Consider the following 25,067-nt stretch of genomic DNA (forward strand, 5'->3'; position numbering starts at 1 on the left):
CCTGGTGCTGAGCTGGATGCTGAATGCTCCACAGTGTCCTGTGTTCCCTCAATGTTCTCCTTGTTCTCTGCCTGCTTCTTCAGGGTTCTTGTCTTGGAGGGAAGCATGGGTAAGCGGGGCAGGTAAGGAACTATGGATGAGGATGAGGCTGTTCTTCCAAGCTCCTCTGCTACCTCTGTAAGGAAAAAAGGGAATAGTCAAAACAGAGACCAGCAAAGAAAGAGGAAAAAGAACAACCTGGGTCTTTCCTGCAAACACAGACTGGCAGGAAGAGATCCATGACTGAGAAATACATAATTTATGGATTTAGTCTTTGTTCAAGTCTAGAAGTATTTAGGGTCAGATGTTTTTCCTAATGATTTCAAACTCATTTACACCTTTATAAATTCAGGAAAAAAAACCCCAACAGTGGTAGGATCTGTACAAGGGATCTATTAAAAGCTGCTCAAGAGCTAAAGGCAGCACTGGATGCATTTGCCTGTCTTTAATCAAGGTGCCTCCTACTGATGGAGCCCCAAAGCTGTGTCCTCCCTGGATCTGGACCTAAGTTGCTTTGCTTGTGGCAAATCACTGCATGCCCCTAGGTGAAGAAATGAAGATTGCATGTCAACAACAGGTCAACAAAAAGAAAACGAACACAGAAAAAACCCCACAACCTCCTGGCCACAGCCAGCTTGGCATTTGTGTGGCCACTGGATGTGTCTATTATAGATCCTCACTGGTAAAATTCCATCTGGTGTCTTTTTTCTGTAGTAGGGAAGTTGATGGATCAGTTGCATATTTAATTTAAAAATTGAGAAGAATGCTCTGACATTTCTGCTTGGCTGCTGAATAGTATCACATTCCTCACCAGTATTTACTTCCTGGTAGATTATATTTCAGACTTGAGCTGCAGAGATTTGCTCCTAGAAGTAGCTAAGCAGAAAATCCAGAGATTAAAGCACACTTTGTTAAAAGTGGAGGCTGGTAGAATAATATTTTGTGACCTAATTGCTGCAGTCAGCAAGGGACTGTGATATGCATACATCTTTCTCTCTCTCCATCACTTACTTATTCCTCACTCTTCAGCCTGAAAAACAAGAGATTTCCTCTGCTAGAGGAGACAATATCTTTAAATCAGCTCTTTGGCATTTACTGCTCAAATGAAATTACACTCTTCCCTGCACAGATGGAATGTGTCTGAACTTTATTCAATATTTGTGAAACAAGTTATTTATCCCAATTATGACTAAAAGAATAAGGGATGTAGATCCATTTTACCCCCACTGCCAGCAGATGAGCCTTAAGGGCCCATCCATGAGACACAGCACTCTGGGGATAACCTCCAGTGCTGTTTCAGGAAGAAAACAACAGCAGCTCTCACCCTCTGAGATGCTCGAGTCATGGAACATGGTTTCAAAAGCCTGGTGGGTCTCAGCAAAGGAAGGTCGGTCTGGTGGGTTCCACTTCCAGCCTGCAATGCCACAAAGCAAAGTCTCAGAGCCTGAAACAGGGAGATGAATTTTTCTTCTGTCCAAGCAGACAGAAAGTAGTCACACTCTGACCCACTGTTAAACAGGCTTTAGAGTCATTCACAGGTGCTGACTCCTGGCAGCAGTTAGCACCCTACTGAATCCTCACAAACAAATCAGGAGAAGGAAGAACCAAGTCCAGAAATCCCAGCTCTCTGCCACCTCTGCAGGTTTTTCTGATCTCCCTATCCCCCTTTCTGAATTGTATGGGCAAAGGACAATTCTGTATTTGCTACCCTGGCTGCTTGGACAGAACACATCTAGCCCAGTCGCTGGTAACTGAGTGTGTAAAGCTTCAGGCACCATCCTGCTCCCATGCTCTTAATATTTCAGGCAGACCCTTCCAAAAGAAGGATTTGTGGACCCTCTGGGGGAAAGAGGAGAAGAGTGCCTTGATCCTAGATGGAGCTTGGGAAGTTACAGAAGAGTATCATGATGAAAAGTGTAATTTCTGCAGTTAGAAATCTGCACTAGAAGGATGTTTTCTGGAAGCACTGTCTGCTGGTATCACCATAAGGTCTGGAAAGTGACTGGCATTCTGCTTGTTTTGCATTACGATCATATGAATTCCCAGCTTTTGGGATTTTGTCAGCTTCCTTAAGGTTTTTGAAGCAGTAATATCCTTCATCATTCCCCACCTTCTTTGTTTCATAACTGAAGCCCACCCTAACTCTGACATGCTGAGGATCAGGTACTGCTGTTAATTCCAGATTCCTCCCACCTTCCCAGGCTTTGTCCCCACAACTGGAAGAAGATACTCACATGCCCTCATCAGCTCATACACCTTGGGAGGGCACCCCTCTGGCTGCTCCATCCGATAGCCCTTTTCCAGCAGATCATACACCTGAGACAGGTCAATGCCTGGGTATGGTGACATCCCATAGGTAGCAATTTCCCATAACAGCACCCCAAAGGCTGCAAAAGGAGGAAAACAAAATTCCTTGTCATAAGTCTGCCCTTTTGTTGTTCATTACTCTGTGGCCTTCATTGCAGCTTGAGGCAGCATTGTTTCCTTGCAGGTATTTCAGGCCAGTCTATGTGGAGACATCATATGCTAAAAATATGATTAATTCATGAAGTTCTGGCCTGGCCTGTGACTGTCTTCACAAGGGTTTCTGCCCAGGCCAGAAAGCAAGTTATTGTCTGGGCTGGCAGAAAAAAGCAAAATGAACAAGAAAAGGACACTGAAGGTGAGTTTTCTTACCCCACACATCTGATTTGATTGAAAAGGTGTTGTAGGCCAGGCTCTCAGGAGCTGTCCATTTGATGGGGAACTTGGCCCCAGCATGGGCTGTGTAGGTATCACCAGTCATGAGTCGACTCAAGCCAAAGTCAGCCACCTTCACCACGTGATTTTCTCCAACTAAGCAGTTCCGTGCTGCCAGGTCCCTGCACAAAGGAACAAAAGACACCACTGCAGCAGGAGCAGGGCTTTTGAATGCAGTTTTGGGGCCCTGCTCCCCTGGATCAGGAAGTGCTCTCTGTATGCAGCAGGCAGAGGCAAGGTGAGCTTTGCCCTGAACAGTGTCAGAAACTGAGTGGATTTATTCTTAGGTGCAATGAGGTAAACCTGGATTAGGATTAACTTTTTAAATTCTATTAAGTTTTCAGCAATGGTGGCTGTTAGGGTGTCAAGGATAGGATGGGATAGGATGGGACAGGATGGGATCAGGAGCTCATCACACAGTGGTAACAGGTTTATGGCAGGGCTTTATCTGCATTTCAACAGGACTTTGGGTGGGCACTGTCTGCAACACAGGTGTTACCAGGCAGTTGGGCACAAGATTGCTGTGGAAGTCCTGGGGGAAAGCTATTGCAAGACAGTACTGAAGCCACCAGAGCCAATGGATAAGCCAGTGTGAATCCCAGCTGTGGAAGAAACCTTCCCAAAAGCTGGAATTCCTGGCCCATCATTCTGGTGGCCTGTTTACCACTGCAATCTGAAACTGTACCAGCTCAACATGACCTCCCCCACCTGTGGATGAAGTTCTTCTTCTCCAGGTACTCCATGGCAGAGGAGATCTGGGTGGCCATGTAGAGCAGCACGACAGCGCTGACCTCCTCGCGGTTGCACTCGCGCAGGTAGTCCAGCAGGTTCCCGTAGGGCATGTACTCTGTCACGATGTAGAACGGGGGCTCCAGGGTGCACACACCTGCCAGGGAGCAGCAGGTGAATAAAGCTTCCCTTCCTCACCTCTGCTCCTGATTTAACACTGCATTTTGTACCACTGAGTGCTCCTCTGGGAAAGTGAAGACTTCCATGTACGACACCCAGGTCAGTGCAGCCCAAACTCAGGGCTTCTGTCTGTTTTTCTCTCCATCCACTTTATGGATAGAGAGAAACATGTCTATGAAAGCACCATTATTCCTATCTAATATTCATGAAGCAGTAGTTCTGTTCTTTGAAAGATTACAGCATGAAAAAAGAGGAATTATGAACACACAGTTTGCTTTTCTTCCCTTCTCTGCCTTCATAAAGCTGAAGAGTGGCCAACTGGAAGCAGGTACCTGTCAGCTGGCAAGATTTCCAGACTGAAATGTCACTGCAGAGTAATGTGAGGCACTCCCATGTGCTGGGCAGGGAATCAGCACGGCGGGACCTGCTCCTAGAGCAGCATTCTCACACATTCCTGGGATGACTCCTTGCTACAGTCACTGTACAAAGCATGTCAAGGCGGAGGAGGAGGGCAACAGGATACTCTTGTCACAGCTCTGGGATCCCCCTGCAGCTCTTTACACATTCAGGACTAAAGCACTGTGCACCAGAAAGAGCAAAAGTGCACCTCTCTGATGACAAATCTCTGAATTGCTGCTCCTGGAACCAGACAGGGCTGGCACACACTTCATCTGTGCCCTTTTTTTAAAGTAGGTACAGAACAGTTGCCATTTGTAAAAGCCTTCACATTCTTCACATTTCTCCTTTCATCCTAGGCTTGGCTTGACAGCTCTACTTCTGAAAGTGCCAGAAATCCAGAGGCAATTAAACACTAGTAAAGGTTTAGGGTGTCTCCTTAAGAATCTTTGTGCATGTGGATTTAACAGCTATGCAAACTATTTAATAATGATCATCATATCATGCATCTGCCAGTGACACAACAGGGCACAGTCACCATGTAAAGCCTGTGGATTTTTTCCAGTCCTAAGTTGTTTGATCTCATGTACTTATTTGGTGATACACAGAGTTCCTCACAGCAGCAGGAATCTGGTGTCTTCTGCCTAATTATGGACTAATTTGTTCTTTTCAATGCAGCTTTTTCTGTAAATGCCTCTGATTTAAGAAGTATGGAGAATAGTATTTGTTGTGCTTCCAACGGAATTTTTCCTTTCACTTTGAATTTTCTTGCAATTTTTTCCTGTTCTCTCAGAAAAATAAGCCACAGAAAATTATTCTGTAAATCTGATTTAACACAGCAGAGAAGGAATCTGTACCTGATCACTGAACCCTGGAGCATGTTAAGGGCAAGGACACAAACCAGCAGGAGGCTGATATTACAAACTTTTATGTAACAGTTGTGCCTCAACAGCAAAGTTGTCTACTAATGTAAGTGACTGTATTTGATGTTTTATTTAAAATTAGTGTCTCTTAGCTCCAGTATTACATAAAGCTGTCAAAAATACCACCCTATAACCTGACCTGATTCATAAAGTTATATAAATACAGAAAAGCTGCCACTGCATTTAAACCAGGCAAGTTTCTGCCCAAATGAAGACTAAGTAAGAACACAAAGAGCAAGGCATTTCACTCACCTAACAACTGCACTAGATTTGGGTGCTTGATCTCCTTCATCACAGCAGCTTCTTTCAAGAACTCTTCCACCTCCATGGTATCTTCCTAGATAGACAGAGAGGCAAAAGAAGGGAACATTTATTTTCATGACCAAGGTCTGGTTAACACCACACATCCTGGCTGAATATAAATGATGGCATCTTTGTCTCCATTCTGCTGTTTTGGCTTTTACCAAAGCAAACTGTACCATCCCTGAACAGCTGCCTGGCTGATCTGCAGTACCCTGGCAGGGCCAGGCTTGCCCATTTGGTGTTGTGGTTGGTGAGAGGAAGACTCTCAGGATCACTGACTTTGTTTCCCTGTATAGCTATAAAAATTAACTTATTCAGGGGCCACTTAGAATTGCAGTTGTTAATGTTGAAACAAAGGTTTTGTAAAGGAAGAGATATGGAGAAGCTGAATTTTTTCAGTAGTGGAGGACAGCTTGTAGAAGGTATTTTCTACATCTCTGATTTCTTAAAGCCTCCATAGCTCCTCTGGAGGAAGGGAAGTTGGGTTTGTAACCATTTTATTGGTCTGACTTGGACATGCAGCTCCTGCTGGGCCAAAATTCCAATTTGTTTCTAAGCCACGTGCACTGGTGTAAGTTTGATGAGGTCACTTTGATTTGCAAAGCTACTCCCAAGCAGGGATTTAATGCAGAGCAGCACACTCTATTCTCTGATGTTGGTATCACGAGGTGTAGTTGAGAACATTACAATTTCCTTACTCATGTCATAAACAGTGACCAAATGACCAGTGCCCAAAATCTGAAAACTCACCTTTAATGTTTTCACAGCCACTGTGAGATTGTATTTCTTCCAGACCCCCACGTAGACCTCTCCATACTGCCCTCCCCCGAGCTTGTGCTTCATGGTGATGTCGGTGCGCTCCATCTCCCACTTGTCGTGGATGGGGGACACTCCGTACACGGTGGGCTTATTGCACTTGGGGGCTGGGTAATGCAGGGTTGTCACCAGGCCATCTGCCACCGTGGAGTGATGGTGCACCAGCTCTGCCAGGGTGCTGAAACGGCTTTCTGCTGTCACATAGACCTGCAAAGCAACAAAGAGGAATCTGCTTAAATAAAGGCAGCTGCAAGTTTTCAGTAATGTTGGAAAACAGGTACAAACGTTCTAATTTTTTTTTTTAATCAGAAAACCAGGACTTTAAAATATTTCTTCTCTTCCTGTTGGGCAAATAACTATTAATATATGGGATTTTTACCTGCAGAAGGCAACTACATGTAAGCCATCACTAAAGAGCTGTGTCAGTTCTTGTGACAATTAAATGTCTCCTGCCTTGTGCTTTACAGGACTAGAAGCTGGGATTCTTAGGTCTCTGAACACAACATGCCACTACTTCATTTTGGTTAAAAATCCTGACTTACTGTCCTAGGGTGATCTTATGATGCTTGTGTCCCCATTCATGTGTTCTGTTTATGTTGGATATTATGTTCTGTGCCTTCAAGACTGGCTCTGAAGAGTGAAAGTTTAGTTTTGGTTTTGCTATCAGCCTCTCCCCCACGGCTGGTGGGACATAGACAGGGCAGTACATGGTGCAGCTTTTGCTTTTTGCTTTGCTTTTCACTTTGCTCTTGCCTCTGCTTTGCTCCTGCTTTGCTCTTGCTTTTTGCTTCCTGCTCATTAGTTAGTTTAGCTAAACAGTCCAAATTTTCCCTGGACTGTTTCTCCTTTCCTTTTTTTTGGACTTACTCGAACCTGCTCTGGACTGGGACCTGGGAACACTGAGAGTTTGCACCTTGTGGCTGCAGCAGCTGCCCCAGCACCCGAGGGACTGGTAACAGAGTGACCAGTCCCAGGAGAGACTTTCTGGATTTGTCATCTTTTTCAGAGCAGTGACAGAGTGGTGTCACCTGGTATTGTTCATTCTGTGTGCTGGGGGTGCTGTGCCTGTTAAATAAACAGGTTCTTTCCACTTCTCTCCAAGGAATCCTTCCCGAACCGGATGGGAGGAGGGGCCATGTGGGTTTGCTTTCTGGAGGGGGCCCCTTTTGGCGGTTTTCTCCCAAATGTGCCCTAAACCAGAACACTTACCAAAGCTTTGCTGCTTCTAAGGGGATCAGTGGAAGGCTACCCCCACCTCCAACCACAGCTGCCTTGCTACCCAGCTACTTTCAGCCGAGACAAGAACTGTCTGCACTTCTTCTAAAGTTATTTTTGGGAAGTCACTACCAAACCCTTGGCACGTGTGCTCTTTTATATTAATACTGGATCTCCAACTTGAGATTCTGCAAGATGCTATCTCCATCTCCTCTCCCCACAGCACTGTGCAGAGGTGCTTACCTTGCCATCTGAGGTGGTGTTGATCCTGTAGTGGTAAACACGTCCTTCGTACCTGAGCGAGATGGACAGCTGCCCCGGGCTGCTCTCGCTCTCCCGGACCAGGAAGCTGCCATTGATGAGGCTGCTGAGCAGATACTCGGCTGCGCTGCGGGACACGGGCCCGTGGTACCACGAGTGCTTCTCCAGGCTGTTCACTGGGGTGATGTAATTGCTTGGTACCCAGCCCTGCCCATTCTTTGAACGTACCTCACTCCATTCGCCATTCTGGTTGTAACCCAGGACTCGCAACTTCTCACCTGGGACCAGAAAGGAAAAACCAAAATAAGCACAGTGCAAGCTACTGGGCCTTCTTGAGGGAGGAACTCAACACAAGTTGAGCCTGGGTTTATAGCTTAACAAAAGAAATCATCTTCTAAATAAACTGCTACATACAAGGTATTTATGAAGCAAAGGCTCAGACAGCATACCTAGGATACTGTTCACTGGTTTAGTGCAGTGAGATGAACTCAAAAAGCTTCTTGTATCCAGCTTATTAGAATAGGAAGACTTTATTTTCTTGGAGGGCTCAGGTTTGTTTTCTTGAAGCTTTAAATGCCATATGATTTAACAGTTCTAACACACGTACTGACCAGAATCAGAAGGTGTCTGTGCAAGCTCAATTCTTGATTCTGCCCCCAGTTGAAATTGCCGAGTTCTGTTACCATCTATAATGTACCCATTTCCCCCTGCCCTCCCTACAGCAGGTACCTCACAGGGCCAGTGATGTGGGGAGCCTGGCACAGGAGAGGGCTGGACTGTGCCTGTCCCAGCAGAACTGCCCAGCAGGTGTCCCTCCAGCACCATGAGACATGGGCTGTCTGCTTCCCACCATTGCTGTCGGGAATCACCTTCTCTAAGTGCACTATTCCCATTCTCTAAATGCACTATTCCCAGTCTCTAAGTGCACTATTCCCAGTCTCTAAGTGCACTATTCCCATTCCTATCCAGGCAGGGATTCCATTTCCTGATTTCTGTTGCTAAGTTTTCAAGCCCACAGGTGCTCCACACTCCCAGTGTTACCTTTGGTGATGCTGAGTGTGTTGTCACCACTTGCTACAAAATCGTAAAGTGCAACAAAGAGATTGGGGTCGCTCTCAGTGGCTCCAAGCAGGTTCTCCTTGGAGCTCCACCTGATGGCTTCGTTCAGTGCCTGGGGCTCGACGTCGCAGCCGTAGGGGCGGTGCAGGGCCTCTGAGGAAAGGACAGGAGGGGCAATCACTTTGTGTACAGCTCTAATCATTTCCCTTCCTGAGCTGGAAGGGACCCACAGGGATCATCCAGTCCAACTCCTGGAGAAGGTGCTTTAACTGCTATAAGCCAAATAGCAAGCTATGTAAATAAAATTTCTATTTAATATTTATTATATATCTACACCTGTAGGTGCACAACTAAAAGCACTTTCTAAAATTACATGAAGTAGTGAAGAAATCTTTCAATCACAAAATGTTATTGTTTCTGTGGTGGACACAGCCTGGATCTGAAACCAACATTACAAATACAAGTAAGAGTGAATTATGGCACAAATGAGATGTATAAGCTGGGACAGTAACTGGTTCAATATTAAGAGGAATGACAGTGATTTGTAATACATTTCAAGACTGTGCAAACAGAGGTGGAAAACTGACAGGAGCAGGGACAGAAAGCAGTACAGGTGATGCTGGGTATTTAGCAGCAGCATTTCTGTTTTGCTGTTTCAATGGACAACTGATGTAAACTTGTCCCTACAAGGGAGTGGGGGGAGGAATCAGACATGTTTTAGCAACAAAAGAAAAAAGTCCCTACAGTTCTTGTGATGATTAAAACGAATCTAAATCCACAGGGGTTTAGGAAGAACTGTAGTAAGAAGCAAAACTGTGAACACTTCATGCTAATGCTATGTCAAGACCATCCCTGGCTTTTCAACTCATGGAGAGGTTTTCCAGGAACATGTAGTAGCGTAAATGTCAATATTAAGAAAAGAAAGAGCGATGGTGTGGTTTCATACATGAGGGCTGCTCAAGAGAACAACATATGGAGGTGTAAAGGTACATATTTATTAAAGTTATATATTTTTTCTCTGACAGCAAAGATCTAAGTCCCTGTCCCAATATCTATTTCTGAATTCTCTAGTTGAAACTTACTTAGATAAATGTATACTGCAAAGAGATTTCATTAAATGCACTAAACATAAAAAGTTCTCTCTAAAATAATCTGAGGCTTTCTTTGCTCTACACTCATTGGTTTGGCCCATTTCTGATGGGCTGAGAAGTCAGGCTTGGGATGTTTTTAAACAGACACTGCCAGAGAATGTGTGTGGCTACACCTACCCCCTTCTCCACAAGCCTCTGAGATTTACACTCATGAGCAAGAGCTGCTCTGTAAGGCACTTGAAAAAGGAACAAAGAGTGCAAATGCAGCACAGGATAGGAAAACTGGGAAGTCAGTGAGACACAAAACAGGAAGAAGCCTGTGCCATGTAAAAAGAACAGTAATATGCCAAATCTGTGTCACAGGGCAGAGCTCAAGCCTGGAAAATGAGGACTCTATGGGGGGCTTCCAGCCTATAATGTAATTTTTTAACTGTATTGTAGGTATATGAGAAAGTAAGTGGTTGAGCTTTGCTCTGTTTCCATTTTTAACTTAGCTAAGTGGCTTTTGACTGCATTTCTGGCAATTATTCAGAGTTCTATTTCTTGCATAACCTACTCATCTTGCAATTACTTAATAACCTAAAAGTAGCCTTCTGTCAAGGTTCTCCTAGCACAAAAAGAAGAGCCTACAGACTAAGGCACCAAAATGTCAGTTCCTTGATTGCACTGCCTGCAGATGCAATATTTACATACCCTTCTTATTCCTAACTTTCAACTGCAATTAGTTTTACAAGATGTTAACCCATCAGGCTGGAAGCTATCATGGAAAATAAGAAATCCCAATGCTCAGCCACCTACATTACAGCATGGCTGCCAACACCCCACTGTATTTTCTTGGGGCTGGATGTGTGCATACTCAGCTCCATGAAAGAACACCAGCTCCTAAATCCAGCTCCCTTTATGGAGTAAAAATACTATTTAATTAAATAATACATTCTTTATGCTCCTACAGTGACTTGTGTTCTGAGTGTTTCAATGCTTTAAGCAAAGTCAAATGTGCTGTATGAGACTTATACATCTCTGCTAGAGAGCAAACACAAAAGTAGGCAGTTTCCAAAAATTACCCAACCTTTCAGCTCCAAAACCCCTTAATGGTGTTAATTACCTTCTTACTTTCAATTATGTACCTGCCAGCCAGTGAAAGGCTTTAAACAAAAAACATAGCATTTATTCTAAGTCAAAGCATCCTTTAAGTTTCTTTCTCCAGCCAGACAAGCTCACACACTGAGCAGCCAAGCCCTGCTCACAGACACAAAGTTAGGTGTTCATCCATGCACCCATGGATAGCCTGAAGCAGCCCAGGGCCAGCCCAGCTCCAGCCCAGCTCCAGAGGTGCTGCAGCAAGCCCAGTGCCCAGCTGAGCCCACTGCAGGCAAGGTGAAGCCAGCAGAAATGCCACCTGCTCAGCACCAAGAGTTCTGCCCACATGGAAACCTGTGGGGCTGTGCTGGACTGGAAGTGGGAAGTCAAAGCAGATGTGGGACTCTTAGCATTTTCTTGGGAATGCCTGGGAGGCTGGCACAGGTTCTTAACACCCACTTGATGGACAAAAAAGCCAGCAGAAGTTAATGTTTGATGAGAAGCTTCAATCACTTAGCTACAGTGCTTACCTAAAAATCTTATTACCTAAAAATCAAATGCTTTTAAGAGTTCACGTCTCACTAACTTCCTTTACTTGTTAAAGTGACCTGAATGCTTAAATAACTGGAAAGGTTACCCAAACACCTAAAGGGGTTTTTACCAGGACACAAAAGTATTTCTTGCAGGTTATAACTCCATACCAGCCCACCCTGTTCCATACAGTGTGGTATCTACACCATCCATCACAAAATAGAAATATGATCACCACAGAGATAACCAAAGCATGTCACCAATGCTGCCCCTCCAGCTGAACAGTTTGTGAGCTCAGTCCACACCAAAAGTCAGGAAATGAGCTGGGAAATTCCGTTTTATATCAGCTCCTTTTCAAGGCCTACCATAAATCTTACATTATCACTTTCATTTCCTATGCAATGGAAAACTGACATCATCACCTAGTGAACAAGTAATACACAGTCACACAAGGAGGTTATGCTTCATCCATCTCCTTCCTTTTCTTTATTCCCACAATACAATTTGCTTCTCTCCGGATATGAAAGCTTTCCTATCCAGCCACCATGTAAGGGGTGCTTTGTCCCCCACCTTTGCTGCAAACACTCCAATTACCAATCTCTTTGGTCTCAAACATTATAATTACCAATCTCTTTGGTCTCAGAGCAGGAGGTAGAATATGCTAAATTTTAAATTTCAGAGTCATATTAAGTGCTGAAGCGGTCTCTATTTCTGAAATATTGTGTAACTGCTTGTAGAAAATAAGCATTTCACTAATCCTAAAATCCCTATAAAAGCAGGCAATCTCACACATGCCTGTGGCTGGCCTCATACTACAAGACAAACACAAACTTGAAAGGACCTCATCCTCCTTGAAGCACTTGGAAAAACACAGGAAAGGGACAGGACAGGATTCCACCCCAAGCATCCTACCTGTGAAGCTCACAGCGGGTTCAGAGGTGCCCTCGCTGAGGCAGCAGAGCAGCCTGCCCTCCTTGCCATAGCTGCTGGACTGGAAGAGGACTGTCCCCACACTCATTTGCTGTGCTTCCCAGAGAGCAAAGAGGCTGCTTGGCACCACGAGGCTGAGCACAGGGGCTCCACACACAGCAGTCACTGCCTGTGAGGCTGGGGGCCAAGGGGAAAGGAAGCGCTGCCGGGCAGGCAGAGCAGAGACTGGAAATATCAGACCCTGGGCTAACTGGTTATTAACTGGATGGGAGGGTGGAGCTTTCCAGGGACTGCTGAACACACAGAGGATGTGGGGAATGGACTGCAAGTTGAAACAACTTTGAGATGAGCTGGAGAGACAGTTTTGTTCCACTACGAGTTAGGTAACAAAGTGTTTGGGAAGAAAGCAAACAGTTTCCTTGGAGAAATTCCTTTGCACAAATTACAAAACAGATCACCCATTAAGGGGACCGCCCAGATTGATTCACTTTTCCACTCCACATACCGCTGCTGGAGCACTACTTACAGGAATCAACAGCAAAGGATGTTGGTGAAAATCCACATCTTGGAGAGGTACAAACACTGAGCACATGAATGCTTTTGGACGTGTCAGGAATTCAGAAAGATACAGAAAGCAAGGCCAGCACAGTGCATCCAGTCTGAGCTGCACATTTGCTGATTTAATAATATGGGACAGTTTCCACAAGGGCTCCATCAAATTACCTCTCAAAACCCCCAGATTTGTTGATAAATTCTTTAAAAGCCCTGGTTTTCCAGTAGAGCTGCCTTGTGGCACAACAGGCTCCTTCCTGGTCATGGAAGGGTTAACAAACCAGCACTCACCATGGCAGCCTCACACCTGGGAGGGTGGTGGGCCTGCAGAGGGGTATAAAAGGGAGCAGGGAGAGGGCAGTCTGTGCTTTGGGCTTTGGTAGGGGGAGAGGAGTTACTGCAGTCCAGAGGCAAGAAAGCAGCACTTCTGTGATCTGTGAGCTTCACCTTCTGTGATGGGGCAGCTGCACCGTGTGATGATGATTCAAACCAGACTAAAGGTAAGCAAACAGGCTTATTCCAAATGTCTGTGTTCTGTAAGGCTGTGAATGTAGAAAAGGTGTATATAGAACTGTGGAGATGCTGTGATGATGAGGAGGTGCCTTTCCCATATTGCTTCTGACAAGAGTCATTTCCCCTGCAACCAATACCTGACATTTGTGGGAAACTTACTAGGCAAAGAATTAACTTAGGACACCTGAATACTGCTGTTCCTAAAGTTCTGACTTTAGGAAGGGTTGAGCTCTTTTCTTCCTCTTCCAAAACCAAGCTCAGTGAATCCTGCAGCGTTCTACCCAGTGGTCAGAGGTTGAGACACCTTTACTTGAGAGCTACTAGGCTTTCTCTCTTTTCCTCTTTGTTTTGCTTCTTGCAGTTTATTGTTTTCTCAGTTTGCATTTGCTCTAAGTACTCTGAATTACACTGGCATTTATACTAAGCTTAGCATATCTGTTAACACACAAAGAATAATCAGAATTTGTGGAGAAAGCCAGCAGAGTTTCAGAAAGACATGGATGAGCTTTGTGACAATCGCCCTTACCTAAAATGGTACCAGGAAAGGGCAAGCTATGTATGGATTTGTGGCTAGATTAGCCTCAGCTGTAGCAGTTGCTAGCCTTAGCTAAAATAACACATTTACTTCTTAGTTAAAGTACAAGGGATGAGTAATTGGTATTTCAAACAAAGGAGGATTAGCAGGAAGTTAAATTGGATTAATAATGTATTTTGCACATATCCCTACTTACCCCATCAATTTTAGCCCCTGTCAGAAGAGGCTGGAGCCAAAGCCTAATGGCTGGCTGGTGTGTTAAGAGCTCCTGATGGGAACCATGTAGTTGCCAGCAGTGGCATTATTGGTGAGAAACATTTTGCCTGTAAGTCTCCTGCAGCAGAGTAATTTTGAGCCTACACTCTTTCCAGGCACCCTCCTGAAGGTGCTTTCCAGTAGAAAGGACACAGAGTACACAGCAGTTCATAAGGTCCTGTCAAATGAACCCAGACAGAATAAAATCAAGCATCTTTCTGGCTTCTAGATGGGCATTCTCTCTCTCTTAAAACTGATTTTCCTAGATAGATATTTTACACAACAGGCCATCACTTTGACACCTGCATCCACCACATCTGCATCCTTTTCCTGTGCTCTTCACAGTAAGTGCATGACATAAAATCTTAATTCTGGTACACTCAACTTCCTCAGTGGAAGAATCCACCTTTCAGGCACAGCAGTTCCTCCCAGCTCTTTACCCTATTCCCTGTGGTGCCCTTCAAAGCTGTTTCCTGAGAGTGGTTACCCTTCCTGTACAACTTAAGTCATCCATTTAAAGCATTTTTCTAGTTCTTCCAGCAGTGGGGAAAAGTTGAATAAAAGGAAATCTTGCTGACTATGCTACTTGGTAATGTATAGTTCAGGGAGCTTCTAAAAAACCTGCTATACTCTGAATTTCATCGTCTCTTAATCAAAGAAAAGAATGTGTTAATGAAAATACAGCCCCAAACTTGATTTGGTGTTGTTTGCCATAGGCCAAAGTGACTGGTTTGTCAATGGAAGGAAAGAGACAAGGTTTATAGGGTAAATACTGGTTATTGCATACAGTCTTAATCTGATATACTATCCAACAAAACCCACAGGGTGTAGACTTGTATTTCTCCACTCAGGGACAACTCAAACACAAAGCCACCAAGATCCCTGCATATGCCACATATCTCATTTTATTTTCACTCTTGAGTCCTTAAACTAAACACCGATAAATTATGTAGGATGCAGTTTTACAGACAGACTCATTTTATTTGCTTGCTTTTAAGACCACCAAAGAACAGGCACTGGTCATCAACTCATGGAAAGTAGACCATCAAGTACCTAATAAGGGCTGGTATAATTGTTATTTTCCACTGCACCTTCAAAACATACATCACATACAAAACATTGCACCACTGGACCTTCAGATCTTTAACTGGCTTCTTAGTGGGAGGATTTCTGCCTTAATGAATACAAGGAAACAAAACTGATAACACAGCAGCAAGTGGGTTTCCTATTTTGCTGACATGATTGGAACAGTATCAAGTTCTACAGCAGCTTTGTTTCTGAAGCCAAGTCTCAGTGCTTCCTGCTAACCAAAAATACTCAAGACAAGTTACACACTGAAAAGCAACCAGTGCTGAACAGGCCAAGTTTCTGCTGTCTAATAATGTGGTACTATTGAAGCAGACCTGTGAACTTCCTTTACCCTGTAACAGACTGCAGCCTTTACCTAAATGGACCACCTAGACTTTCTGCTGACATCCATGTGGCCAGGCAAAACACTGGTTTGAAGGGGTCAGACAGCTCACATATGGCCTTGGTAAAATGCAGGCACTACCTAAATGCCATTCCTAGGTGTTCCTCTCCTGCAAGCAACCAGACTCTTAATAATGTGGTTTGCTAGAGCCAAGCACAGACCCATAGTTAGTCCTTGGGCCTCCCACAGAGTGGGCCAAGGTTTAAGTGTTGTAAACAACCCACTGAGGAAAGCCAAGAAATACAGCTCCAAGCCAAGAACTTGGGATGGGCAAGGAGTAGGTTTCTATTTATGGTACCAGGCTGGGAGAGACAGAAAGGGAGGAGAATTTAGAATCAGTGACAAAATTGCATCATGAACAGCTCACATCATATAAAAGGAAATATTTCAAGTTGGCAACACTGTCATGCCTCAATTATCAAAATATATCTGACATGGATAAAAGTGATCTTTGGTTTCAGGTGAAAAATACATGGAGAAAGAGTTCTCTATATGCTTCATCCCTTGCAAACAGATTAATTTTGCAACATGATGAAGTGCTGATATGAAACAGGGGTTAAAGTGGTGGGTCTTAGCCTAGGAGAGGGGCTGCTTGGCTTAATACAAAAATCCAAGGGAAGACAAGGTTTTGGCATTTGGTGTTACTGAATCTAATTAGTAAAAGGAGAGATATTGATCTCAATTGATTTAGTTCCACCAATGTATGAAGAATTCAAGACATTGTCTACCTGAACATTACAAGGGGTTAGCTGTGTTAAGATTTTAGAAAAACTGCCTGTCTTTTGTTTCCCTGGTCCTAGTTATCCCCTCCCTTTGTTATTAATGCAATCAGAGGTGTCCCTCAGCCCATTTCTTTGCTTAGATGTCAGTGACACATTTCTCCCATTGCCAACATAATGCAGTGCTTCCCAATTTCTTCCCCAGCTAATTTCTGGTGAAGTAGCTTTTTGTTGCAGAATCCAGTATGAAATAAATCAAGCTTAAACTCCCAAGCCTTCAGTTGAAAATCTTTATTCCTTGAAACCAAGATGCATCAATTTCTTCATAGATCCAAGTAAAGGCTGTGACTGAACCATCTACAGCAGCATTTGGTAGCTCTGCTGTTTTAAGAGAGAATTTTGAAGTAGATGAAGTATTGATCATGTTCAGTACAATACTGTTAACCAAATAGTCTGGCTCTCATCACCTCTAAGATTTTCACAGAACTCTGTCAGGAAAGCAATTCTGGTAGGTGTAGCCAGCAAAATGATGCAGGGGTTTAGAAGCATTTACAAAGCACTTTAGGGTGAGGTACCCATGTGAGCACAAGAGAGCTGGACCTAACAGATGTTAGAAGGTAGAACAGATGTATCTTGGCAGAGGTACTGGGAATGGTCAGAAGCACCAGACCAGACACAGTTCAAGCCTGACTTCTTTAAATGGGTCTCTGGGTGAGGAATCAAAACCCAACAGCACAGCAGATAAGGAAAGAACTTTTTCCTTTCCTGAAGAGATATTTTAATGTAATTAAAATGAAATCTAAAGAGGTTCTTAGAACAATAAACTACAAATGTAACCCTTTTGCAAAATTGTGAATACTGTATCCAAGTGTTTGTTCCCTTAACTCCCAAGGATTTGCTCAGCTTCTATAGAGGCAGTCAGCTTTGCTACTGCAAGAGTCTAGAAACAAGCAGAGAGCAGCCAGTGCAAATGCTCTGTATCACATACCTCCTTCCATTGAGTACTGAAGCTCCAGTCTCTCTTCCTCTCAATGCTGCCCACAGCAGACAGCAACTACTGCCACAATGTCAGATTTAGGGAAAGGAGTGCTATGAAGGGACGCAGATTTCAAAGGTAACTGGGAAATTGTAGATCAAAAGTGTGTCTGACATTCTTCCTCTGTCCTGGCAAGTTCCAGTAAACCTCTCCAGTGTGAAGGGTGAGGAGGATTAGGTCACCCAGTCCTGCTCCAGGAAAGGTGGGATGGCCAAATACACGACAGTTTACAGCAAGTCATTAGCACTCCTTTAAATCACTACCTTGAGAGAGAAGTTGCTTAATGGGGATTATACTTCACTGCAACAGAATTCCTGGGGAGTTGCTACTACTGGCCACATCAAAGCCAGATATTATCTACTTCTAAGCAAATCAAATGGGTACTTATTTACTCGCAGTGTAACACAAACACTTTAAGTAGGAGCTCTTCTGCAAAAAGGCTACTTGAGAAATCACAGTTCAGCTGATCCCTGAATAAACCAGAAATACCCACACTCACAAAGTCTAGCTGGAGAGAGGTTTATTTTGCAGCTGTAAAGCACTAACTGATCAGACCTTGGAGCTAACATGATATAAATGTCCAAGCTGCTTTCCCAGTGACATAATTACATCTTATTAGATACCTTACAGTATTAGGTACTCTCCTTAGACTCAGCACTTGGATCAACAACCACTTTAAACTGTTTCTCAGCTGCCTTTTTGAAATTTATTTTTAGCCTTTTTAGTTAGAAGGAAAACTTGGAAGGAAAGGGTAGAGATTAACTCATTGACCTGAAATCTCAGGAGAGAAAGAAAATGTCAATCTAATAGCCCAAATCTGAGTTGATGTCACATCTTGAGGCCCAAGTATTTTTGCAAGTGCCTTGGGCAGGCAGCACTGCTTACCTTGTGGAGGATATTCGGAGGGCAGAGCTCCCCAGGTGAGCTGGTACAGCTTCAGTTTCCAGTACATGAGTTTAATATTTTAATGGAATCCCAAAACGCTTGTTTAGCACAGATGCGATCTCTCAGTTCCATCCACCCACACCGAATATGCAGCAACTGCCAAGGCTACACAGTGCTTCTGTTTTAAAAAAAAATTCTCCAGCTAAAAATAAATCACAGAACTCTCAACCTCATTTGTCAGCAACCAATATGCTGTTCAAACCATCGTCCATAGCCATTTTCTTCTCTTCAACAAAGAAGGGGGTTCCTTTTTAGAATATTTACTTCATTTGACTAAAATACCCTTGTGATCTTGCTTCCTTTGAAATACATTTTAGAAAACAGACAAGTGTTTCCTTTCCTCCCAGAAAAGCTGAGCTTTAGCGTGAATACTTGCCCAAAAATTGCATGCCGTGTTGTGAACTTCAGAACCAGGGAAAACTCCTAAGTTGGAAAGCCCCTGACATCCAGCTGAGCCCTGGCTGAGGGAGGTTTAGGTGTCCTGCTCCTCCTCAGCCCTCTGGGCTGACTTCCTTTGAGGGGGGAGCAGCGGGAATGTGAAGTCAGAGGAACAAATCCATGGCACTAAACTTAGCTCAGGCTGCGGAACCGCTTCCCCTTGGTGAAAGCCAGACACTTGTCATTGGCTCCACCAAGGAGACAAGGGGCTCCATTGACCAGCACCAGCCCAGCAGCTGCTCAGGGACCAGGGTAACACGAGCCCCAGCCTCTCCAGAGGGAGAATTCCGAGCCCAGCGCTGCCACAGCTTTGTAGTTTCAGACTATGTCCCCACATTTGCTTTTCCAACTCTAACTGCAGTGTTTGACCCCCATGTATCTGAATTCAGTATTAAGTCAAGAATGTACTCACTGAAATAATGTCTTTGGAAAATCTTTCCTGGGTTATGGAAGAATTATTACAGCTTTGAAGGAAAAGAAGTCACTGTAAGACTGAGCAGGTTCAGTACTCCTAAAAGTATTTAAAACTACAAAAGGTTTGACTTGCTGATGTAGAAATGAAATCATGAAAGTGAAAGTTCATAAAAATGAAAGTTTTATTACAAAGAAAGATAACAGCAAGTGAATAGACAAAATTGTGTGTAAGTTAAGTGGAGCTGGGTTGAAAATGTTGATATAATTTAGTATGTTTGTAATGGATATTATAAAGTAGGTCAGATATTTTAAGACAGAATAATGGAAGAAACAATATTTTTTTAAAATTAATTCAAGAGAGGTAAGACTAGCCAATGTATTAAACTTGATGGAATTTTATTCAGTTAAGATACAAACACATTTTATCTGTCTGCTACTAAAGATGCTTTATAAGTTGTGGATTATCTTTTAGGGAGTACAGCACTTCTTGACTGTTAACATCAAAACTATCAAACATTTAAAGGAAGTTATGATAGGAAAAACAAGTCCTGCCCCTCATTTTTAGCAGAACACTTAAAAATGTCAAAAGCAAGTCAGCCAGCTGACAACTGGGATTCTTCAAGCACACAACAACCACTGTCCTGGGTCACTTACAGCCCAGCATCCTGCCTGGCAAAAGGGTAATCATATTATTCCAGAATACTTTCCAAGCCTCCAACATGTTGTACTCGAGGTGTTTCTGAGCCAGAGTTTGTGTTGTTGCAGTTCAACTTCCTGACAGGCCTTATTTTGTCCAGTTGCTGTCTGAAGTATTGCAAACTAACCTCACACATAAACAAAATTCTGCTGCCACAGTAGCAAGAGCTCACAGCACCGTGTAGAACAAAGAACAGGCTCTGACTGTTCAGGACATCTCATTTCATTTGATGATCCTCAGTCTCTACAAGGCAAATCCCAAATAACAGTACCCATAGGTACTTTCTCTGCTACTCATGATTTTTAAAAGCCCTTATCTCATTCTACCTCAGCCACCTCTCCTCCAGGCTGAAGACAGCCTATAAATGTTGTCATGATATGTGTAATTACAGCTCAGAAAGGGATGCCTGTTGTTACAGGGGCAGCTCAGCACTTAACACCTCACATGCAAAGGCAGAATCATTTTCCTCTGGGTCCCACCTTCTACATGATCACACTGAATCTTGTTCTGCTTCTTCAACCTCCTGCAAATAAGTTTAGCACTTGCCATTTGCTTTCTTCTTCACATCATTTGTCTGCTTTTAATTAAAAAAGCCCAACAAAGAGTTGATTTTAAGGGAAGTTAGAAAGCTGAGTAAAAGACTTTATTTCTGTTTGAGAGTTTCTTCGTTTCTAGACCCTATTCACTAAAAAAAATTGAGGTCTTCTAACAAGTAATATACTCCAAGCAGTGGTTAGTAGTGTATGGTCTGGTTAAGTCAGCAGATATTGCTATCCTAAGGTGAGGAGCACTTTAAAAAAAAGATAAAAATTACCTTGCAGAGGAAACTAGAAGACTGCTGAACTAGAAGACTGGTCAAAGAAAGCATGATTTACTCTAGGGAGAAATAACCCAGGAGGAGGAAAACTTGGCTGTCCCTAGATGCCAACAGAGCAAAACCATCCTGCAGATGATGTTTTTTCTATTAATTTGTTTTCAGAGCAGTAAAGAAAAGCAAACAAAGTACAACAGTGTGGAAATGAGTGACTTAATTCCCCAGACACATTAGCCACATCTTTTGCCTGGGTTCATGACTGCCATTTCAAAAAGCAGAAATTGCATGGCAAATGCTTAGATTAACCTTCAATTTGGCTAGCAAGGACAGAATCTGGTCTACAGACAAACAAACATCACAAGGGAGCTAGTTACAATTTCAGATTTATCTAACAATTTGTCAAAAGACAAATCCCCTAAAGAGCTGAGATCTGTTGCCAATTTACAATGCTAACCTGAATACTAATGGTTTGTTTTTCTATACCTCTGCCAACATCCCCTCCTGGTGCTGGGCAAATATGAAAGAGGAAAAGAGTTGTTTGGCATTATCTAGGATTGTAACGGGCTGTGAGACAATACTAATTAAATGAAATCCTATTTTATTGATTTGGCACCACAACAACACTTGCTATTCACCTGGAATAAGAAGCAGCAGACAGTGTAAGGTATATTAAGAGTAAGGCTTTTCAAAAATGGATTTTGAACTGTAATCTAACCACGTGCAAAGATGAACAATGATGGGGAATGCACCAATGCTGCCTTACCCCCTCAAAATGCAAACATTCCAAACCCAAAACCTAGATAAGTGTTCTTTTGGAGCAGTCAGTGATAAGGTCCAATAGAATGCTACTCTCCTGATTTTACCCAAATCTATTCCTCTTCTGTTCTGGTTTTCATCCACTGTTTGGAGGGTTTTGAATAGAAATGCAAAATGACAAGGAAAGTATCTGCTGTGTGCTAAAACAGATCCAGCAGCTAGAAAAAAGCAAAAAAAACCATGATTTCATTTCTGTCACTTGCTTGCCACACAATGACTTGACTAATTTTTCCTGTTCAGAGAATAAAACAACAACTTAGTGTTGACACACTGAGGGAACAGGAGCCACTGGTGGTTATTTAAGGAGCTTTCCTCCCACTCAATACCAGCATAGCTGTCTGAGACATCTCCCCTGCTGCCAGGGCGGGTGGTATGACTGGGATGCTCTCAGGATTGGCCATGGTATTGTCAGCTACTTTTAACTGGGGCCACTCAGCCTCTGCTACAGCTCCTGCCTTTGGGTGCCACCTCCCCCAGTGCTTCATTTAGTGTATTTACTATATATATTCTGAGGGAGGAAGGAAGAGGGAAAGGGCTGGAAATTCCCAGTGGGAGGTGTAACATGGTGGCTCACTCAGCAGTTGGTTTCCTCTTGCTCTGGAAAGCACTGGTTAGCTCCTAAACTGCATCCATCCACAACAGCAGCTTGGGTGGATTTTACTGGGCATAGCAAGATGCTTTTCCACAGAGCCAATAAAAGGCTCTGACAGAAGGACATAATTCATGCCCAGACTTTTGCCAGTTGTGCCATACAGCTGGCTCCAGGGAGCTGCTTCATTTGGGATGGTTGTTTTATGAAATGTCCATTTAAAACTGAAATTGAGACCAAAGTCTGGCTGTGCTAACTTGCAGCATCCCCACATCTTCTGGTCTGAAAGGCCAAGGTCAGTCCCTTTCTCTTGCTCAATTGAGATATTTTCTTTTTTCTAATTCGACAGAGTTCCACCTCATTCCTTCTTCCTCCCACTCCACAGAAAAACATTCCCAGTTGTTGCTGGCCTGTATTGGCTGTCAGACAGCTGACTGCTTGGATTACACAGGGCTGTATTGTATCCCTGCAGGACCCAGCCACACAAAGTGGGATCAGGGCTCACTGCTGGGCTCTACCAGCACACCAGGTGCTGTCTTGAAGTTGGAAATCCCAAGACAACAGGCAGTCCTCCATATGCTCCTCTCAAAGCATTCTCTCTTGAGCCTCTCCAAGTACAAACCTACTCCAAATCAGCTACTCAAGCTACCAAAACTCATGGTGAACTTGTACTCACTCTGACTCAGCCTCTTAGAGCAAAGGGATCCTGTCTTCCGTCTTTTGTCCAGGTACTGGAAATTAAAGCCACTCCAAAGCTTTTGGCAGCTTGGGAGATCTTTCAGTTTCGTTTCTACTGTTTACAGCAGTTACCTATGACAATGCTGGATTTTGAAGCTATTTAAATGACCACAGCTCTCCTCAGTACAGTAGTTAGGAAGCAGAACATTTACCATCCCATGCAGATCCTGTTTGCAGCCAAGGGCTTCTCTACCCCACCCTTATGGACACCCCTTATTTACTACAAGCCAGTCAGTCACTGCCAGCTTCTGGAGATGCCACTAAACCTGCCCTTCAGGGCCGCTCTCTTTTGCAATTCCAAGCTGCTGTGACTGTTACTTAATTTGCAAATTTCTTTGGAAAAAGTACCCTTGAGGCAAACTCCAAGTCATGCCTCAGCCCAGGAGCTGCTCCTTGGCAAGCCATGGGGTATCCAGAGGCAGATCCCATTAACTCCTGACTGAAAGCTGGGGTGCTTCAGGTTTAAAATGGGTTTTCAGCTTAGAAGGACTTTGCTTAGAAGAATCAGGAGCTAATTAATATCTGAAAGTTATTTGAAGGGTCTTTAGAATTAATGACATGTTTCCTGTTCATCTACATCACTGCCAGAAACTGTCTTCTCACTATTTTCAAGCTACTTGAAGCACTTAAAAGTCAATATAACAGAGCTGCTGCTGCTGCTTAGAAGTAATCTGGATAGGTAATAGAGCTGAGCAAGTGCCAAAACTGTCAAAAACAGTGAGGCAAGGAAATATGGACTTACTATTGCTTTGGGAGTGAAGTCTCTAAGTCTAAAATAAACCACACATGCAGAACCATGTTAAATTCTTTAAAAGCCTGTATGATCAGTCCCTGAAAAACTGAGCCAAGAGCTGTAAATTGGAAGCACCCAGCACACTAAGTTCCTCCAAGAAGGATGCTGAAGTTCCAGCACGATGCATCAGCAGAGGCTGTGGCACCAACACCCCTTAAGGTCATGCTTTCATCATGAATGGTGCCCCAAAAAGGGAAAGCCTCTGAACAGCACCCAAATCAATGACTGATAGACAAAAAATGAGAGCCTGGAGAATATCCAGCAGGGACCTGCATAGAGCAAGATTTGAATTTTTTTTTCCTCTAGAAAGATCAGTGACTTAAACACACAGGGTCACACCTTGTGCTCTGACGCCAGAGACTGAGTAATGGCAAACATCAAATAGTTGTGAGCAAATCCAGCAAGTGGAATCAGCCCTCAGAAGGACTGACTAATCTGGGATGGTGTCTCCTCTTCCCAGCCACATCATCAAACGTGCCTGCTCAGTAAAACTTCCACATCTGAATTGGGTCTGATGAAAATGCAGTGAAAGATTACCAGGGTAAGAACTTCATTCCTAATTACTACAAAACTAGACTAACAGATTCCTTGGCAGAACCAGACTCTTTGGGCACAAATATTGGTCTCTTCTGACAAGTTTCCACCCATTCAGCCTTATCACATTGTCATTCAGATGACCAGGATACAAGTAGGCTATATCCTGTAAAACTTTACTTTGAGATTAGGTACTCCCTAGATCAACTTATAACTCCTCCCTATCACAGGGGAAAAAAACCTAACCAACCAACCAAAAAAAAAATCTCAAAAAACCCCAAACTACTCCTCTTATTTTGAAAATTCCTAGTCAATCTTTTAGAAATTATATGTGGTGAATATTACAGGCAGATTATTTATAACAGACTTCATACAAGACATACATGCTGTAGAAGCAGGTTGAAACTAAGTTACTCAAAATATATGGAGTCTAATGATTCTGTTTCTAAAGCAAGGGTAGGGCATCCTCCATGATAACAGGTAAAATAGAAAAACAGGGAAACTGCCAGTCTTTGCTTTGTTTTTAGTGCATGAAGGTGGCTGCTGTAATCTAAGACAAATACATAAAGTACAGGTTTTTCCTTTAAACTGATGAGAAAAAATAACCATCTCTGGGTGTGGAGGACTCAAACCAGTTTTTGTGGGAGCTTTGCCAATGTCATAAGAGCTGCAAGGGTGGTACCCTCCTCTCAAAGAAAAAACACAACTGGAAAAATGAGGCTGTGCAAAAAACATGTGTAACTTGGGCAGGGGAAAAGAGGAAGGAGAACTAAGAGCACCCTGGTAGGGCACAGGAAAACCCTATGGTCCATAAAAGCATTCTGTATTTTTAGAGGGATGTGGCACTCACACAGGCTCAGAACTCCTCCCTCCCCTGTGAAGACACAGCATTACCCAGACAACCTGAACTGGGATA

The 25,067-nt window shown here is 43.5% G+C and overlaps 1 protein-coding gene across 1 annotated transcript in view; it reads right to left on the reverse strand.

The window, feature by feature from the left end:
- The window catches only part of ABL2 (ABL proto-oncogene 2, non-receptor tyrosine kinase), a 45,317-nt gene that overhangs the window by 6,874 nt on the left and 13,376 nt on the right, over positions 1 to 25,067 (reverse strand). Inside the window, exons 2-10 of the mRNA XM_066556130.1 lie at positions 8,643 to 8,813; positions 7,584 to 7,879; positions 6,060 to 6,332; positions 5,259 to 5,343; positions 3,487 to 3,664; positions 2,716 to 2,900; positions 2,274 to 2,426; positions 1,364 to 1,453; positions 2 to 175 (exon numbers count right to left, since the gene is read on the reverse strand). Of these exons, the coding sequence (XP_066412227.1) occupies positions 2 to 175; positions 1,364 to 1,453; positions 2,274 to 2,426; positions 2,716 to 2,900; positions 3,487 to 3,664; positions 5,259 to 5,343; positions 6,060 to 6,332; positions 7,584 to 7,879; positions 8,643 to 8,813 (1,605 nt within the window). The remainder of the gene's footprint in view (position 1; positions 176 to 1,363; positions 1,454 to 2,273; positions 2,427 to 2,715; positions 2,901 to 3,486; positions 3,665 to 5,258; positions 5,344 to 6,059; positions 6,333 to 7,583; positions 7,880 to 8,642; positions 8,814 to 25,067) is intronic.

The sequence above is a fragment of the Molothrus aeneus genome, chromosome 9, assembly GCF_037042795.1.
Source record: "Molothrus aeneus isolate 106 chromosome 9, BPBGC_Maene_1.0, whole genome shotgun sequence".
NCBI classification, from domain to species: domain Eukaryota; kingdom Metazoa; phylum Chordata; class Aves; order Passeriformes; family Icteridae; genus Molothrus; species Molothrus aeneus.